We start from the raw sequence: 20,114 nt of genomic DNA on the forward strand, positions 1-20,114 counted from the left end.
TCTTGTTTTCTTTCTATGCTATTCAAAAATCACTTTAGTCTAATCATTCTCTAGCAAGCCTCAAGATACTTATCATTCTTATATCCTTAAAAAAAATTATAATTTTGAGTATACTTTTACTTTGAACATATCTTATAATTTCTAATTAAATTGCTTGTATGTGCATTCGGAAATTTATATTTAAGGGCAACCAGGTGCACTAGAGCTCCCGCATATGCAGGGTCCAGGAAGGGGTCCCACCATTTGGTGTATTGTACGCAGCCTTACCCTGTTTTACACAAGAGGCTGTTTCCAGGACTTGAACCCGTGACCTTTCAGTCACATGACAACAACTTTACCAGTTGACCTTTCTGAAATTTATTTTTCTCGTTAATAAATTATACTTTGAACATGATCCCTTCTAAGCGTAATTCATGGCTCCGTTCCTGAGACTAATGATAGTTGTAAGACCATTAGATTGACAACTCTCTTACAATCATTTCTCTGTTTGTTTGGTCAAGTAGCCTAGTGGTTACAAATTCACCTATAAGGTGATGAATAAGCGGGGTGTCAGAGGTTACTTGTAGGTGAATTCCTCGTCTGATGTTACTTGTCCGGGATGTCTGAGGTTACTTGTAGGTGAATAAGCGGGGTGTCTGGGGTATCCCCGCTTGTAAGTGAAGTAAATTGTCACGCAGACGTGCTCCAATGGCACAAAAATTATGAAGTTGTTACATAGTGTTTGAAACTCAATGATAAAACCGTTATTGAAGATGCTCTTAAGACACTTGTTAGAATGTCCATAACTTATAAAACTATTCTTATTAATGATTAATTAAAAAAATTGTCATACATATACTAATTTTTTTAGTAGTTTCTTTCTTCTAGTTGTCTTATATGTGCTCCGCCTATATACGGTACATTTGTATTTTTTCCTTTTCCTGCCGCGAGTGGTACTGCTTTTAGTACGACTTGTTGTGAATAATATTGGCCGATTCAAAAAAATATATATACTAATTTTTTTAGAAAAATATGCCATATAAAATTTTATATTATATTCGAATGTTTTTGTACTGATTTCTCTTTTCAAAATGGAGTGTATAATCCTTTTTTTAAGAAAAAGACGACAAACATTTTAAACATTGTGCCTAAAAGAGTGTGTTTTTCCTCTTTCTTTCTTTTTTGACGGAAAAGAGTGTGCTTTCTTACTTAGTTTTTTCATGTTTACTCCCTCTACCTCTATAAATAGATACGAGTGTCCAATACAAGTTTGTTCATTAACAGGATAATAAATCTAGGTGAAGATTGTAGCAAGCAGTAATCATGAACAAGACACGCTTTGGATTTTTCTTCATTTTGCTTATTCTCCTTGCTTCTCGTAAGTTTTTAAGTGCATACATATGTAGTTAACGAAATCTATTTTCGGTAAAAATATGTTTATATTATTAATCATATTAATGACCGCTTGATAAATCAATGCAGAGATGATGGTACAAACTGAAGGAAGACACTGTGAGTCAAAGAGCCATCGATTCAAAGGAATGTGTATGAGTGATCATAACTGTGCTTCAGTTTGTCATGTCGAAGGTTTTCCAGGTGGTAATTGCAGGGGATTCCGTAGACGTTGCTTCTGCAAAAAGCGTTGTTAACTTTTATATATAGTTGGTGCAAATGCAACATTGGAACCTTATGCTTTTATGATTAATAAGGAATGGAAAATGCTACTTCTCAAGAAAAATAGCTTCAAGAATTTTTCAAGACACAGTTGGCAAATTTTAATTGGATGATTTATTTGTCCACTTCCTATTTTTCAGCCACACCTCCTTGAATTGTGGCAAATAGTGCATTGTGATTGACTATTCTTTATTCTTGAAGAATTCTTGATGTTATTTTTCTAGAGATATAACATTGCTCATAAGGAATACAAACCCTTATAATCACTTATGTGTCTTGCTTTATTTTCTTAATACTCCTAGTCCTAATGCTTTTGGTTGTATCTTTGGTCGTTTCGATTTCTATTTGGTTGATTAGGCGCACAATTATCTAATGTTACTTTTGTGTTGGTTTCATGATGTATTTTCTATAAAATAAGTAGTGATGTTGAACCATTTTCATTTTATATATGTTTTTTGACAAGATTTCCATTTTATATTACTCCATTCATTTCTTTATAATTTTTAATTTAGGATTAATAACAAATATCTATACAAGTAAAAATTTATGAATACTTTTTTTATTAATTTTTTGTTTTTTAAATATATTTTAACATTTTATTAGAATCAGACACGTTTTATGGGAAGTGCAAACAGTTCAACAGAGTTGGGTCTTCCAAAGTTATGGGCCTCAAGAAAAAAGAGTATTGTCCAATATCCACCCCCCACTCAAAGAAAAAAAAAATGTTCCAAATGCATTTTTTTACGGTTTTAATTTAGGTTGATTCGATTTACGGTATTCCTCGGATGAAATTATACATGTAAGAAAATTGTTTTTCTGACATATAATACTTCCTATTGACACAAGTAAATGACCAAATTACCCCAGCAGTAGTTAACTACCGCTGGAACGGCACGCTGGGACCCGGCGGTTGTTAACTACCGCTGAGTTACTTTAATTAAACTAGATTCACGCTTTTAATCGATCCTTTTCACTACTGTGTTTCTCTCTCTTTTTCTCTTGAAACTTCTCTCTTCCTGCTTGCTCCCTGCATCTCTTTTCCATGAAAAACCAGCATCGATTCAATTCTTTCTATTGATCTCTGTTATGGTTATCTATGTGTTTTTCTTGAAATTAATTAATTAGCCATAGATGCACTCCTGAACATGAAGAACGAAATTAATCTCTGCATTAAATTAAATTTGGAGATTGCATATTGGAATTTGGAAGGAATTAAAGATATGAATAGACATGAATATTGGGCAATTCCTTAAAATTGAAGATCTGAATCATTCAAATAGTCTTTTAAAATCGTGGATTACATCTGAAGTGGATTGGAGATTTAGAGTTTTTAATTGATAGATTTACAAAGAGTTTTATAAAAACACATAGAATTTGTGGTGGATGGCAGATTTAGAATAAGTAAAAAACACATATAGAGATCGTGGTTGGGGTTGAGATTGTTGGCAACGAAGGGTTCTGATAGTTTAGATCTGTAATTGGAAGAGAAGGGAAGCCGAACAAAAGAAAGGGATGAAGAAGATAGTCAAAAGGAATTACATGTGGGAAGAAGAAGAAGAAGAGGATGAAGGAAGTAACTCAGCGGTAGTTAACAACCGCTGGGTTCCAGCGGCAGTTAACTACCGGCGGATATGTCAGCGGTAGTTAACTACCGCCGAAGGTAATTTGGTCATTTACTTGTGTCAATAGAAAGCATTCTATGTCAAAAAAGCAATTTTCTACATGTAAAGTATGGTTGTGGCCCAACGAGTACTCCTCAGATGAAAAACAAAATATGTGTCTAATGCTTGGAGATAGATATCTAAAGCTTCCTATTGTCAATGATAGCATTTACTAGATTATTAGAGATGGCAAAGACACAAAATTCAGGAAGCGTTGTTCTAATGTTGAACATACCATATGATGTTGTAACCCAACAAGGGAAATTCGGATCACCACAAACTAGAAGTTGGATTTTATGAAATCTAGCAACAACGGGTTTAGGCAACAAACGGTTGATTTTACTCCAGTTCCAAGCCATACATGTGAAGTAACTAGCAATATATAATTTTTCTTCTTTAATGGGAATAATATTACAAAAACTGTTCTCCAAACAACCTCTATTTGGTGACCAACATCCTATGATGTTAACTTCAAAGATGAGGAAGTACAACAAGATGTTGATCTTTTCAAATTAGCTTGGAAGTAGCAACGTCATGCGTGAATGTGAACAACTCTATGGAAAATATCACACATTAAACTTCTTACGAATGAGGAACGTTGTCATAGAGGTACTAGGGTATTTACATTCAGAAACTCAAATAAGTTTCTGCAGATAATATTTGTCCAGTCCTGATTGTAACTTAGCACAAGACTCTCTCATTCGTGTAATTAGAGATTGTAATGATGCAAAACCTATTAGGATCGTATTATTAAAGACGAACATTGTAAAAGATTCTTTGGCTTTAAAACTTTGGCTTGCTTTGAATTGAATCTCTCATCAAAAAGTATTGTTAATACCGTTTGGCCATGGAAGTTACTATTTTGTATTTCACTTAATCTATTTTGGAGAGACCGAAATTCACTTTACTCGACATTCTAACATTGGTCAAACTCTTTGGGATCAAATTCATAATCAAGTGGAGGAAATTTATAACGATTAAATAAGTTTTTTCAGTCCCTATAATTATAACAAATTTCGTTTTTACTCCTCATAAAAAAGTGATAAGTTTTAGTCTCTATAAAAATATAAAAAATTTCAGCAAGTAGTTTTAGTCCCTCTTAAATTCAAATTTGTTTAATTATATTTAAACCTTTAAATCTTTTAATGATTTTTTAGAGACATGTTAAGAACATTATAAGAAACTCTTTTATTAAAAAATCATAATTTTTGAACATGTAATAAATTAAATGAGTTTTTTTAAATGTTAAAAATTTTAAGATAAAACTAATGAAAATTTTGACCTAAATATAAAATTTTGAGATGATATTTTTGCGGAGGAACGTTTAAGCACAATTAAACAAATTTTAATTTAACAGGAACTAAAACTACATATTAAAAAAATTATAGAGACCGAAACATGTCAATTTTTTTTTATTTGGTTGAAAATTCGGTAGGCGACCTCAAAATGAATGTTGATGATGCTCATTATGCTATTACTGGTTCCTCAGCTTGTGGTTGTATCTTGTGAGATCAAAATGAAAGTTTTCAATGAGGTTTTTTACTACAAAGTGAGTTCTAGTAGTGCCGTTTTTGCGGGAATTCGAACTTAGGCATCTGTAGTGACATCTTGCATTGCTCGTGATATAGGTATCAATGACATCGTTTTTTAAACAGGCTCTCTATTATGCTCCCCTTATTTGTAATCTGTTGTAAATTTGGATGATGTTGCATGTTGGTGTTGTTTCCAGCTTTTGAGTTAATAAAGTTGGCCGGATTCTGTATAAAAAAGGTAGTTATTTTATTTTCTAAAATAATTTTACGAAATAAATATAACAAACTAAAATTTGATGGCATAAAACATCCTATTCCACATATCTAATTCGGTGGTTAAAAAGATTTTGCTACGACATACTACTAAGAATGAATTGCTTGTTTGAATTAGGAACTTGATTCAAATTCAATTATATAAAGCCAAAAATAGGATTGGTTTGTCAACGTGTAAGAAGAATACGTCAACGAATTATGATGTCCGTTGAATCATTTTACAATTATGGAATTTATGCAACATGCCGTTGAACAGTTGCAAATTACTATATTGCTTCATCACTTTTATGGGTGTTCCTAATCTAAGTACTAATCTTCATGTGGACCCATAACAGAATATATCTGATTAGTGGTGACAATGTTCATGGTCACCACAGTCAAAATACTCTAACATAATCAAGATAAAATATTTTATGAAATGTAAATAACAATAATAAATGAGGAAGACCTAATTGAAAAGCATGAGTAATTTATTACTGTAGAATGGAGTGTGAAATGAGGTGAGCAAACAAAATAATGTTGCCCTTTGGCCCAGCTCATGCCAATAGATGAGGTGGGAGAGAGGTGGGTCACCAACCCTCAAGATTCTTTACCTTATTTTATTGTGATTTTCTTCTTGTGTTTCTAGAAGCAACAAAAAGCTAAGGTGGGAAGGTAAGCCTTACCAACCATGTCCATAAAAAAATTAAGAATTGATAGGCCGGCTCATAATTTTGCATAAGTAGTACTGTTGGATTCGAAAGAGAAGTTAGTTGAGTTTGAAAATGACAATTACTATCAATAATGCGTATTAAATTTGTTTTGAGATATACACTCATGGTATTTAAATTTGTTTTGAAATAATGGTATTAAATTTTGTTTATATTTGAATCTACCCAATCATGGTATTTTTTTTTTCCTCTTATATATAAGGCTGAGCGAGTATTTCATTAGCCAAATTGTTACCGTTAAGGCAAGTTCAAATTTTGGTGCTTGTATTCAATTCATTTTGATAATTATTAAATTTGCCTAGTAGGTGAAACAATTGAAAGAAAATAACAAGTAATCGATATATTGAACTTGAAGAACCCCACTAATCTCAACCATGGATGGTGGGGACGTTAGTTACTCATATCGACATGAATGGACAAGAGTAAAGTGGAGTTGGTTGAGTCATGCTTCTAGAAATCCTTATATAGAAACAAAATATGTGGAGTATTGAAATTAACGTTAGGCATCAAACAAACGATGAAAATGTATTAAGGCTCGTGTTTGGTTTGGCAGCAAACAAAATCACATTAGGCATCAAACGTGTGTTTTTGGTGAAGCTACACTTGCTAGCTTATGATTTTTCACGGTCACAAGGCCTTTCAACCTACGGTACCTGTGGATCACCACTCCACCAAACAGTTGCTTAAGAGTTCTGCTTCGAATCTGGATCAAACAACTTTAAAAAATTTGAGGGAGAATTATCGTGCGTGGCATCAACATCTCACGTGGCAAATCATGTCATCATGCAAAGAGGCTCTCGGTTTGACACATCATCTTTTATCAAAAAAAAGTATAAGAGTTTGAGTTTGTAACTTCAAAGAATATGATTAAAATCTCACTCAAAACAATCATAAAATGTTCATTAATATTAACATCATAAAATGTAAATTAAGAGATTTGGAATTTTAGAGACATAATCTAAAAAAATTGCAATAACTTTAAGAAAATCGCAATAACAAAAATTAAATTTCACCGATACTTACAATTATAAAATGTTCGTTAATACATCATAAAACATAAATTAAGAAATTGGGAATTTTAGAGATATAATCTTTAAAAAAAATGCAGTAACAAAATTTAAATCTCACCAATATTATAGAGATAAAAGAATGTTTTTTTATCCTAAAAGAATTATATCATTGGTGGGAGAAATTAAATTCAAATAAGTAATTTATTAATTACCTTTTATTTATCCTTTATTTTAAAGAGTTTGGTGGTCAAATTCACACACATTAAATACATAGAAGAGATATTGCACACACTCAATACATCAAGCATCCCAAAACTTTTTACAAGATGTACTTACGAGACAATTTAATAAGTATTTCTAAATTATAAATCTTTATTCTTAAAAGAAATTATAAATCTTAATGGTCTTGCTAACTAGTGTTCTGTTTAAAAAAAAATATAAAAAATTGTTTTTAAAATACAAATCAAACACATATAAAAATTATAATATTGTTGGATATTTAAACAATACCTAAAGAAATTTGTTAGGGTTTTTGAAATCTGAATAGGTGGAATTTGCACATGTTTAGGGATAAGAATAAAAGAAGTAATATATAGAGGGTGAGGTGGAAGAAGAGGTTGGAAAAGGATGTAAATAAAAGTAGAGGTAGCTACCTACCAAATGGAGCACTTAATAAGTGAATTGTAACCACTCGTGTTTCTCACCAACTTGGTCAAATACTCTCTCTTTACATTACTTCTATTTTCTCAGAAAAAGAAGATCCCCGAGTCAATTGCACCTCCTTATCACCACTACCTTCCATTTATATTCCTTCTGCCCTCTTTTCTCTCACCAATATAATTTCATTACTTTCTTCCAACCTTCCACGCATTCTCTCTCTCTCTCTAAGCCACTATGGGCAGATCTCCTTGTTGTGAGAAAGAGCACACAAACAAAGGTGCTTGGACAAAAGAAGAAGATGAACGTCTCATTAACTACATCAAGCTTCATGGAGAAGGTTGTTGGAGGTCTCTTCCAAAAGCTGCTGGTATATAACATACTCTATGTTAGTTAATTTCCCACTATATATATAGCTACAACAGATTAATAAATTTCCATTTCTTATAGATATATAGAATTTTAAATCAATATATATGGTTGTGATGATTGTAGGCTTGCTAAGATGTGGCAAGAGTTGCAGATTGAGATGGATAAATTATCTAAGACCTGATCTCAAGAGAGGAAACTTCACTGAACAAGAAGATGATCTTATCATTAACCTCCACAGCTTACTTGGAAACAAGTATGAACACAACATATATATAATATCCCCTCCATTTATAATTAGTTTAGTATCACAACATATACGGTGAAAATACACACATTTAATTTATATATATATATATATATATATATATATATATATATATATATATATATATATATATATGATCAATATTGTTGATATTTCCAAATTATCAACTTATATTAAAATATTCTCAATGTTAAACAACTAATTTATATTTGTTCTACAATTCATCATCTCATGATTAATTCCCATATGTTTTTTTGAAGTTATCCTTAAAAAAATTGTGGATAATTTATCTAACAATCAATAAAAATTAGTTATGTAAGTAAATTGCAAATGATGTAAAATTAGTTTGTGAATGCCATTTGAAAATTTATAAATGTAGCTTATTGGTATTTTTTGTTGAATAAACTACTCACAATACAACGTACATCCCTCTAATGACACCCTTGTTTTTCTAAGAAACAAATATTAGTTGTCGATATCTTATGTTGGTAGTAAGAGTTGGAAGTCTATACCTCTTTGTTAAATTCTTGTGTGACCTAAATTCCTAACTCAAGTACCACATAATTTATGATTTTGCAGATGGTCGTTAATAGCTGCTAGATTACCAGGAAGAACAGATAATGAGATCAAGAATTACTGGAACACTCACATCAAGCGAAAACTCTACAGCCGTGGAGTCGACCCTCAAACTCATCGGCCACTTAACGACTCAACGGCATCCACCACCATAATTCCACCAGCTAATGCTGCAGTGTCAATATCTCAAATTCCCACAAGCAACGTTAAGAACATGATCATCAAAGATATTAGCATTATTAACAACAACGACCACAGTTTTAAGTTAGTGAGTGGCTATGCCAATACAAAGATTAATGGAACCAAGTTGGTATGTGAAGATTCAAATTCAAATAACAGTAGCGGAGTTAGCTCCGAGGAAGCATGTCATCATCAACTAAATTTGGACCTTTCCATTGGTCTTCCGTCGTCACATCCTCAAGTTAACGATGAAAAATTGAAATTACAACATCTACAAGGTGATGAGCAACAAGAAACAAAGGTTACTGCTAATCACGGTCTGTGTCTTTGTTATGATCTAGGGTTTCAAAGCAACCAAGTGTGTTACTGCAACAAAGCCATAGGTAACACTGTTGCTACAAATGTCACCGATAATAATATGTATAGATTTTACAGACCCATGAATATTTAAAACTTAATAGTTTATAATTAGTTAGCTTGTTTTTTTGGGTTGGAAATTATAGAAGTTAGCTAGAGTTAAGCTGATTCGGCTCATAAATATTGTAATGTTATGTTGCGACTGTTGTGTTAGTTAACAATAACTTGCAAATAGTTTTTGACAAAATTTTGGATTATTTTTTGTTTCAATATTTTATTTTGATTTCTTTTAGATTTCATCTCGTGGGATGAAACTTGATTGTTGTTGTTGTTAGATTTCATCCATTAAAGGTAATCAATTTGAGAGAGTATCGAATTCAATTGAAAATCTAACCTCTATATTTTCCACGTTCTGTTTCCTTAGTAACTATTTGTTTGAAATTTGATTGAAAGTCTGACCAATTATAACAAAAAAAAAGTTATTAAATATAAGAATTTTATATTGGATCTTGCTATACCGTGTGACATAAGAGCACATTTTGATTCTACAAATAACAAGTATTTATTATAAAAAAAAAACGAATTTTTTTAAGAAATTAAATTGACTCCATTTCTATTTGGTACAATAGCATGTGCCTTAAATGTACATCTTAGCATTTCCCTTTTATACTATACATAACTCATCTTTACAAAATCGATGAACTTGAATATTTTCCAACACACTCCCTCACATCAAACACCATTAATTAGGGTTGACGTATCATGCATAGAAATAAATGATGGATAGGTCTGATCAATAAACTATAATATCATATTATGTTTTTATATTGAAGATAACTTATTCTTATAAAACCATGCTCTTTTTTTTTTTTTGGAAAAAATGGGCAGCCCCAAAATCAAGAAAAGACTACATACCTCTCTAGCGAAAGAAACACCTGTGAGGCAAATGCAAGACAACTGCAAAAGCAAAGACTATTGGATAAGTCAAATTTTGCGAACAAATGTGCAACTTAATTAGCTTTCCTTTTTACATGTTTGACACTATAATTAGCTTTCATGGATACGTTGAATCATGCTTTGAAGAGAGTCAAACTTGATCTCAACATTCTCAAACCATTTAATAACAATGGTTTGAAGACCTTAATGGATTGCTCATATATCCGGCTTAACAATGTTACAAGTGCCAAGATCATACTCATAACGTCCACACATAAAAGTACCTTGGCCATCACACACACACGCAGCAATAGAACCATGCGTTGTTACATGCCCATCATTGTTGAGTTTTACACATTCAGGAAGAGACATTTGCCATGTAATGCTTGTTGTGATTGGATGAGAAGAAAAATAGAGAGCTCTTTTCCACATTATAATCTCACAATTTACCGAGGAGGCTAATAACAACCACAAGTGAAGGAGTCGGGGTTCAAACCCCAGTCACGAGTTAATCTATAACTTGTGGACAACCTTCTCTCTTTTCTATGTGGAAATTGAATTTTTCTTGATATAATACATTTGATTTGAATTTCCTAGTTATGTCAAACATTCTTCGTTATTAAGTGGCAAAAAAAATTAATTTCCTTTAAAAAAAAATTATGACCCAATATGAATTGTCACAATTATTGATCACAAATTCAATCCCAATGACAATATGATTTTTGGTTTCAATTATTTGTTTACAGGATTTGTTTCTTTCTTTATTTACAGAAAAAAAAATCACATTCTCAAAGATGAAAGCGATGGTAAAAGAAAAAATAATGATGGGAAAGGTACTCTTTACAAAAGAAAAGTCAAAAAATTAAAACAGAAGGCAAAAATTATAGTATTCCTCTTAAATCAAGTGATTAATCTCCGTCGACAATGAGCCACGGATAACTAGTTAACTCGTAATCAGTTACTAGCTAGTGGATAAAATTTGAATATAGGCGTTGTTGACTACTGGTGGGTCGAAACTGGATCCCACGCTATAACTGCGTTAATGCAGTAACAGCTATGGGCCATCCGATCAGAAATGAAGTCACTGTTCAATAACACTAGCTAACCAGTGCCAAGTCAATGAAGTCACTGTTCAATATTGGCTGTGCAAGTGGAGAAGCTCTAAATTCCCAATGAATTTTTCAAAATTTGTGTACTTTATAATAAATAATTTGTATACATTTTTGTTCCCACATGTCTCACAATATTCTCCTGATGCTTGTTATTGTCATACTTGAAAACAAAATATTAATAATAAGAGAGCATTGTATGTTTTAATATGAAAATTCATATGTAGCCATGAATGTACCAAAAATTATACAAGTCACGTGCCCTTATACAATTTAGAAGATTTCTGTTTGATGTTTATAAACCATAACATTTCATCACAACATCAGTCAAAAGAAATGGATGGTTCCAAGTTTTAGAAATAGCCAATTCTTGAAACAAGTGTGAATTTTCTCGTTAAATTATAATAATCGTGTGAAAGAATCCATAAAACACTCAAAATTATACCTTGTTGCCGAAGACGATCCCAAAATAATAGTACTAAAGAACCTGAAGTCCTAAAAACAAAATATGCAAATGAATTCACCATTGCAATTTAGAAAAACAAGTTAAGGACCAGAAGCTCCTGAAGATTCAGCAGCATCCTCTAATCTCAATGTTATGGCTACTTCTTCAATCATTTTACCTTTATCAGCTGAACCTTCCACTGCCTTATTCAACCTTGTTAACCAAATATCATAATCAACAGGATATGGAGTTCCACAAAGACTATCCACATAATCAGCAAAACCTTTCAATACAGCAGAAACCTGACCAAGATGTTTTTGAATTGAACGCTTCGCCCAACTATTCTCTCTCCATTGTAAAGCAGACTCGATAGAATCTTGTTGACTCATAGTCCCTCCGGTAATAAAATAAACGATGTAGACAATGCTTTCGGCATCAGATGAAGGACAAAGCTTCCCATGCTGAAGCGCATGAGATGATGAGAATTGTAAATTTATAGCAGGGCTGTCTCTATCTTCCAACACTGCACGGCCCCAAGATATTGGGACATACATTGCTTGGTTGTGCTGGTTTCTGATATTGCCTTGTTTTTCGACAACGCGTATTATGTTTTCCGGACAAATATCACCGTGCTGGACATTAGCTATAGCTGCACTTCTTAGAGCAACCAGACAGTCTCGGCACAAGCGCATTGCTTCGTCGGCAGAAAATGTTCCTTCATTAGAAACTACAGATGATAATGGCTCACCTACCGGAGATGTTACTAGTATTGGTGTTCCACACCATGGATGATCACACCTTCCTCCTGGACTTTCTTTGTTACAATGACCGGAATGTACAATCCTACCGGAGGCAACAATTTCGGGTAAATATTTGCTCAAGATTCCTTGATTCCTCAAAATGTTTAGAACTTTTGTTTGGCGTTGTACTTGATACCAAAGGCTCATATCCTCCCAAGAGGGCTCGAGTCTTGATGTATGTGCGCCAACATATAAAGACAGTAATGCCAAGGGGTGATCTAAACATATAGCACTATACAGATAATAGCTCCCTCGTACCAGATATTCATGAATTTGGAAACTTCTCTGTCCTTGTTGTGGATCATCCAAGACTACTATGTCACCGTGTTTAAGCTTTAGCCGTGAGGGTCGGTTATTGGAAAATAAATCATTTTGATCAACTTCAACAATCTCTCCATCTTGATGATCATAATAAGGCACAAGTGCATTTTCAGTTTCGATTATGCAGCATTCTGTTCGGCGCTTCTGAAGGCGAAAGCTATGATCTGAGATCAATGTGGCGACTGATTTTCTTGGTGGTCCATTCCATTGAGCAATGGAGTAGAATGTTGCCAATAGTATCTGCAGAGCTCCTATATCTCCCCAGTTTGGATTTCCTAATTGGTTCCATATTGGTTCAGCCGGGGTGATGCAAATTTCAGCGTAAGTTTTGATCCATTCAGCAACAGAAAGATACGGATTGCTTGAGTTCGATAAATCAAGTTTTCCAAGGTCACCACTGAACTTTATCACCACTCCAGACTTAGAATCAAGAACTAAAAGGAAAACGGAATCACTGTTGACGGAACTAATCTTGCTCAAACTCCGAGAAACAAGAACATGAAAACCGTAAAAGAGAGCTTCACAAATAGTGTTGGCTGATACTCTCAAAGCATTGTCCAACAATAACTCTGGCTTGAATATGGCAAACTCAACCACTTGATCCCATTTAATTTTTGAAGCAGTCGATGTTTTTGATATCAAACCTAAACCACGCATTTCCCTTAGCCTTCCCCTTGATATTGCTTTTTCAACACTATTGAACTTTGAACCAGGATAAGAGGGACATGAGACACATAACGGTAGCGGTCCACTTTTATGCCAAAAAGTACGCCAGAGACCAATGATAACCGCGTGAAGGAAATCCTCTACAGCTAGATACTGGTCTTCTATAAGCTCTTCAGAAACCTCGGAGAATATTGGCATACGGACAAGTTGCTGAAATGGAACCCCCTCCAACGCCATATCTAGCTTGCGCATCTCACCAATCGTGAAGAGAGAACTAAAACCATGCATCCCATCTACTGAATCACTATTTAGATTCTCCATGACCCATTCCTCAAGATATTGTGTGAATAACTCCTCAAGGTCAACCAGTTTTCTTCCATATTCCTTGAGTCCCTTTAACGCTCTTCTTGAAATGGGAACAAATTTGCTCAACCCTGACGCCCCAGAGACGGTACTAGCAGAAATAACTGGCATATAAGAAAACTATGTTATATAATATATATTCATAAAAATAAAAATTAGTTACAACTATTTATCAGCAAATATTGTTCTTGTGGGGGAGGGAGGAGGACATTAGTACAAACCAGAGCTAGACTTCCTGAAACTTCCATCCTGACTTTTTCCTGGCGATGAATCCATTCCATTTTGCAAAAAACCTGATTCATGTGATTATAAAGGTCGTGCATTAGATGATTCTTTATCTATAAATATGTCGCGATTAAGTAAATAATTGAGCATTTTCTTAAAGCAGTACAGTATATATCTCTAAATCCTATTAGCACTGTTTCATGTCCCAAATACACAATAAAAAGAAAGACTATATTTGGGAACACTAACTATTAATATTAATCATTCAGCTTGAGTCTTGAGGTGCCAGAGTGATGAATACATTTTGTCTAATACAATATTTACATGGAACATAGTACATACATAATTAGACACACATATTTAGAGTGAGATAAAGAATAAGATATATTTCATCCTTATTCCTCACGAGTTGGAGGAACTAAAATGTTAGAGGTTGTAGATACATTTTTTACTTCAGATATAAACCCTGGTATACTTTTTCCCCTATGTTCTGTTGGTTGAAATCCCCTCTTACCAATAGTTTTGGGAAGTCCTGGAGCAACTTGAATACCAATAAACTCTTCCTCAAGTGTGAATATCTCAAATCACTATACTAGATGCAAACACAAGGATCCCACTCCTCCACCAAGCCGACCAGGGCTCTGATACTTTATAGGTCATGTGCCATGAGGAGAGCCTTAAAACCACACTTGTGAATTGGGCACCATACCTTAACCCAAAACCTTCATCCGTAAATGCAAAAGGGAGGAAGAAAAAGGTGTTTTGGTGATACATTGTTGTGTAATAAACTTGCTACCATACTACTGTTGGGTCATGAGGGGGCTCGGGTGATCATCGCATTGAGCTGAGAGCAACCACATAAGTGACTTGGACACAAAATCTTCACACAAAACCTTAAGGCATTCGGTATATGGGTCCACCTCACTTATACGTTGCTCAACACACACATTTCCATCCAATGTGGAGAGTCCGGAAGAGCATCGTCTAGGAGCAACAGAAGGAAATTTCTACACAAGCGTAAGGACACCCACAAAAGAAACAAAAATACAACTCACAAATTGGTTGTGATTCAACATTTTGTACCTACATCTACAATCTATCAACAAAATATTTTATTACTCAACATGTAATTTTTACAAGGAGAAAATTGCAAGGTTTCTCATATAATTTTTGCATGGACAAAATTGCATTTCCTCTCATGACACACAACTACCCAAAGTACATCCAAAAGACTAAAGTTATTGTGCTGAAGAAAACTCACTCTTCATATTTATAATCACTCTTCACTTCTTTTTTTCTTCACACTACTTATTACTTAATGTGGGACTTGGATAAATGCCCACTTTGACAAAACATATCCATTCACACTTAAATACCAACAATTAAGTTTTTTTTCCATTACTTTTGATACAAAACAGTACTGTACTCAACTAATGGGAAAGAATAAACCAATTTCATTTTGTTAGTCTATGAACTGATCTCATTACTCACAATTAAAACCTAGTACATGATATTAAGTGACCTAATGTAGGTCTACATTTTGCTCCTTTTCAATCCTGATGTTTTCTTACTCAATTTAGTATGCGTTTTGTTGGTGGCATCCCAAAATATTCATTGTTGGTGTATCCCTCAACCGAATGCAATGGACAAGCTATGATACTATACTAAGAATTTATATTTTGCCTAATGTATAGTGCCTCTACTTAACAGCTTTTTTCTGTTTTCAATTTTCAATGTGGGACTTGTGGTGTTTTTCCAAATATTGCTATTATTAGAATGAAAAGGCAAATTGACAAATCAAACCAATATTGATTCTAGAGAATACACAACACATATAGCATTACAATCCGAATCACCATTCAAATCACAAATTAGCTACATTTTCATGAAAAATCAAAAGGGTAAAGCAAAGTAAAACTCACCTGATTGCATTTTGACCAGCAAAGATGTTTTGAAAAAAGAGTAAAATGCGGAAAAGAAGAATCAAGAACAAGATTCCAAGATCTCAAGAAACTTGGAAACCCACATTCTTCAAGCCATACAAGATAATGTCTAACGAGGATGTGAAGAAGGAGTGGCATTGTAGGTAGAAGAAGGAGTAAAAGATGGGACAACACCGAAAGTAAAAATGATGAACATGGTAGATCGTAGTAATGAATTTTTGGTGGATAAACATAAAAAAGTTGTCATCTTGTAAGTTTGCTTCAATAGCTGGAACAGAACAAGCACAGTTGTTTCTTTTTTTGTTGTTGGGTGTTTGTGTTTGTGTGGTTCCTATAGTACGAGCTGGGAACAAAAAAAGAAGCAGTGTCACAGATTCATTCAGAAAGGTAGAGAAAAGAGCATGATGATTGTGTTGTTGTTGAAACTTGCTTTGAAGACAGACAAGTGAAAGAAAAAAAACAAAGCAGCAACGACAAGACAAGAGGGGAGGGGAATTGTAAATTGTAAAAAAGCTGCGGAAAAGCCAATGAGGCTATCTGTCTCAAGTCTCAAACTCCTCAACCCAATAGGTCTGTCTGTCTGTCTGTTTTTCTTGGACGTTGGTCCGGTCCCATTGGAATTGATAATCATGTTTCATCAACTATCTCTTCTTAGCTAGCGCGTCACTTCCACACCTTCTTAACTTAATTGCCTCTTCATGCTTCTCTTACCTTACTTACATTCAATTTTAAATTCACCTCTTCACTTTCATATGTGTTGGATACATGCAAATTTACATATTTGTTATATATCTTGACTTGATTGTTGGGAAGAAGCCACTGCACTTGAAACATTAAAAATTTAATGGTTATGCATGTAAAACTCAAAGCGTATGGGGTTGTCACATTGGATGCAATAGGAATATCAGTTAATCCCCTTCAGAATAACATGAGTTCATTGATGTGTATTGTACAACCACACCAAGCGTATCTCCTAACAGTTTTTTACAGATTTATGGTTCCAGCAATTCACTCATGCATTAGAGAATTGATAGATGATTTAGAGTAAGAGAATGATGGAGAATTATGTTGTTAATGTAACAAAATTCATGTTTTATGTGTGTCAAATTAATGATCAAATGTCAAGCATTTATATTTATAGTGCATTATATGACCCTTTATATGATAAAGGGTTAATTAAGTTTTTAGTCCCTATAAATATTCACAGTTTTGTTTTTAGTACTTACAAAATAAAATCACATTTTTTAGTCCCTATGACATTTTCCTTAAGCATTTTAGGGACTAAAAATGCTGATGGAAAAATTTTATAGGGACTAAAAATTCTGTTGAAAAATTTTATAGGGACTAAAAATGTTGATGGAAAATTTTATAGGGACTAAAAAATGTGATTTTATTTTGTAGGGACTAAAAACAAAATTCTGAATATTTATAGGGACCATTTACTTAATTAACCCTATGAGAAAAAACACCCCATTGCCCTATCTATTAGTATAAATTTTCAAAAAAAATAAATAAATAATTGTATTCGTATTTTATAAATTAAAAGGATTAATTTCTTTTATAAAAAGAAGTTTTGTTGATTAGATTATCTTGAACATAATTTAATTGATAGAGACGTTGTAATATGTATATGGATGGTGGGGTTTGAACTTCATTTCTTCACTTATTCATCTAGATGTGTCAAATTTTAATCATTAGATTACTTAACAAAAAACATGAGATTCTCATGTATTCTGAAATTTGGTCGAGTATCAGTACTTTATTACAAAATTCATTAAACAAATAGTTTTATTTTTAAGTAAATTAATATAAAATCATAACATGATACTTTTATTTATTGTATCTCAGTCAATAAGCTACGTAATTATTCTATCAATTACTTTGTTAAATGTAAATATATTTTTTACGAACCACCTTAAAATTTAATTAGATATGTATTTATCATTCAATTATTTAATACTCCTTCTGGTCTTATTTATAAGAAATATTTGATTTTTTTGATTCATTGCGTAAATGATGTATTTGGTCTATGTTCTAAACAAGATACATCAATTACTCAATGAACCTAAAAATTCAAAAAAAAAAAATATAAATAGGACCGAAGGGAGTTAAAAGATAATTACTTCATAAATATTATAAAAATATAAATCAAAAGAATGACATGCAAATATTCTAAATTTATTTAACATGAGACGAGATATAGGCCGTAACAGTTTGGCACTTTAGCTATCAAGTGCACACTAAATATTTTAGTTTGATAAATGAAGTCCCTGTTAATGGCAAAGATATCGTATCTAGTTACCACTTTCACTTTATAGCATCTTAATTTGTCCTTACAAGCACTTAAATTGTTTAACCGTAAAGAAAAGGAAGGGATTGAACCGAAAAATGGAAGGTGGGACACAGTCTCCCTTGAAGCGTAAGTGAAGATTATAATTTGCTGTCATGTTATCCCTGCGCTAGCTTATCCATCAATTTTATAATGAGCTTCTCTTGCAGGCCTGTAAATTAATTTTTCTGTACCATATAATCATTTTGTGTTATTAGATGAACATCAATACTAAAATAAAAATATGCATTTTAAAAATACATAGTACAAAAATCGATTAACCTCGTATTTAACTTGAAGAATTCAATGCAACATTATTCCTCTTTGTAAATGGGGGTTGGCTTGTTGTTTGAGTTAAGAAATTAAGAGAGTTGACGAGTTAAATGTAAAATTAACATAATAAGGGGACCATTCTCCCTCCCTTTCCATCAATCCGTTTAATTTTGATGATTCGTGATATTAGATCGATTCTTACATAAAAAAAAAAAAAAAAAGGAGAATGTTAATTAGTGTTCCGGAGCATTGGTTAAGCAGACAAAAGAGGTAAGATTTTATTAAAAAGTTGTGTAATAATTAGTTAGTCAAAAGTAATAGTTTATACTTCCAAGACAATTTTTCTACTTTTGAATTCCTTAATCAGTGCTCCGGAGGCACCGGTTAACAAGACCTAAAAAAAAATTCATTTGAACACATATAGTTGATAAAATTTTAATATGAAATGATATTAACTAATGTGATTTAATTATTATTTATGTGTCTCCTCAAATCAAATACTTTTGATTTGAAGCTATGTCCAACTAATTATTTTTCGTGATATTATACACATTTCTTGAGACGTGTATTGGATTAATCTATGAATTATGGGAATTTTGGAATGTCCTTCATCAATAGTAACATGGTCCAACTGTACTTACTATTTGTTTGCATGTGTTCACCTTTTATTGGTTTAGATGCATTATTATCTCCAAATGCGCATGGAGAGTTTTTCATTGCATGATTGCACATTGGCATTATATTGTCTCATCTTGAAGCAATCTGCAATTATTTTATCTTGCTTTTTTATAGTAAGATAATTTATTTAAATCAACAAATTGATGGATAAAATTAGCACTACAATACTTTTGTTAGAGTTAAGACTTAGCCAACCATTCTATTACTACTGTTTAGGTTTTTTTTAGAGGATTGTTTAGGTTCTTTAATTGATTTCAATTACATTTAGTTTGTTAGAGAGGATAAATCATTCAAGTTGGTTAGATTGCTTCTTATCCTCATCTCGGGTTTGCTATACTATAAAACCACTTCATTGTATTTTTTTATTCACTCATCAATAATATGAGATTATTCAGCAACGATTCTTCTATGATATCAAAGTAATATGGTGTTAGATTAAACATCTTCTTGCTTCCGAACAAAAAAAAATTGCTTTCCCTTCTTCTCTTCTGTTGTCTCCCATGTTAGACGAAAAGGATAATAGTTCCAAACATCAAAGTTCTACCTTTGGAGCTTCCCCTACAAGAAAAGATCTAGCATTAAACTCGCAGCTCTTGTTATCTTCATCCTGGAGAGAATATGGTTAAATCCTAGTTGTTCCTCCCCTTAACAAGAGCAATCCTCTTTCTGACATTTTACGGGCATTAAGCCAAGTTTGAGAAAAGAATTCCTTTATATAATGCATCATAATTTTTGTTATAAACGATAAATGAGACATGCATTAGTTATGGTGGTTGACAT

General features: G+C 32.8%; 3 protein-coding genes across 4 annotated transcripts; 2 read left to right on the forward strand and 1 right to left on the reverse strand.

Annotated features, from left to right (window-relative positions):
* The first annotated feature begins 1,191 nt into the window (after positions 1-1,191).
* On the forward strand, positions 1,192-2,095 carry LOC146941793 (defensin-like protein 1). Of its 2 annotated transcripts, XR_015032492.1 has the most exons (3): positions 1,192-1,357; positions 1,462-1,683; positions 1,894-2,095. XR_015032492.1 is itself a non-coding variant. In XM_085755633.1 (2 exons), the coding sequence occupies exons 1-2, from the start codon at positions 1,303-1,305 to the stop codon at positions 1,626-1,628; spliced, it is 222 nt and encodes a 73-aa protein (XP_085611759.1). In that variant the 5' UTR covers positions 1,194-1,302; the 3' UTR covers positions 1,629-1,845. The 2 variants fall into 2 exon arrangements, 1 of the variants encoding a protein (XP_085611759.1); XM_085755633.1 differs by lacking the exon at positions 1,894-2,095 and having other exon boundaries at positions 1,194-1,357; positions 1,462-1,845.
* Positions 2,096-7,445: 5,350 nt separating this feature from the next.
* LOC146941794 (myb-related protein 308-like) lies at positions 7,446-9,493 on the forward strand. The gene is made up of 3 exons (XM_085755628.1): positions 7,446-7,866; positions 7,992-8,121; positions 8,713-9,493. Exons 1-3 carry the CDS (start codon positions 7,734-7,736, stop codon positions 9,338-9,340), a joined length of 891 nt encoding a protein of 296 aa, XP_085611754.1. The 5' UTR covers positions 7,446-7,733; the 3' UTR covers positions 9,341-9,493.
* Positions 9,494-11,486: 1,993 nt separating this feature from the next.
* LOC146941795 (uncharacterized) lies at positions 11,487-16,822 on the reverse strand. The gene is made up of 3 exons (XM_085755627.1): positions 16,034-16,822; positions 14,108-14,179; positions 11,487-13,990 (listed from the first exon to the last, which is right to left on the reverse strand). Exons 1-3 carry the CDS (start codon positions 16,041-16,043, stop codon positions 11,838-11,840), a joined length of 2,235 nt encoding a protein of 744 aa, XP_085611753.1. The 5' UTR covers positions 16,044-16,822; the 3' UTR covers positions 11,487-11,837.
* Between the last annotated feature and the right edge of the window lie 3,292 nt (positions 16,823-20,114).

This window comes from Medicago sativa, chromosome 3 (assembly GCF_051527215.1).
Source record: "Medicago sativa cultivar Bolivia chromosome 3, Bolivia_mono, whole genome shotgun sequence".
Lineage (NCBI taxonomy): Eukaryota > Viridiplantae > Streptophyta > Magnoliopsida > Fabales > Fabaceae > Medicago > Medicago sativa.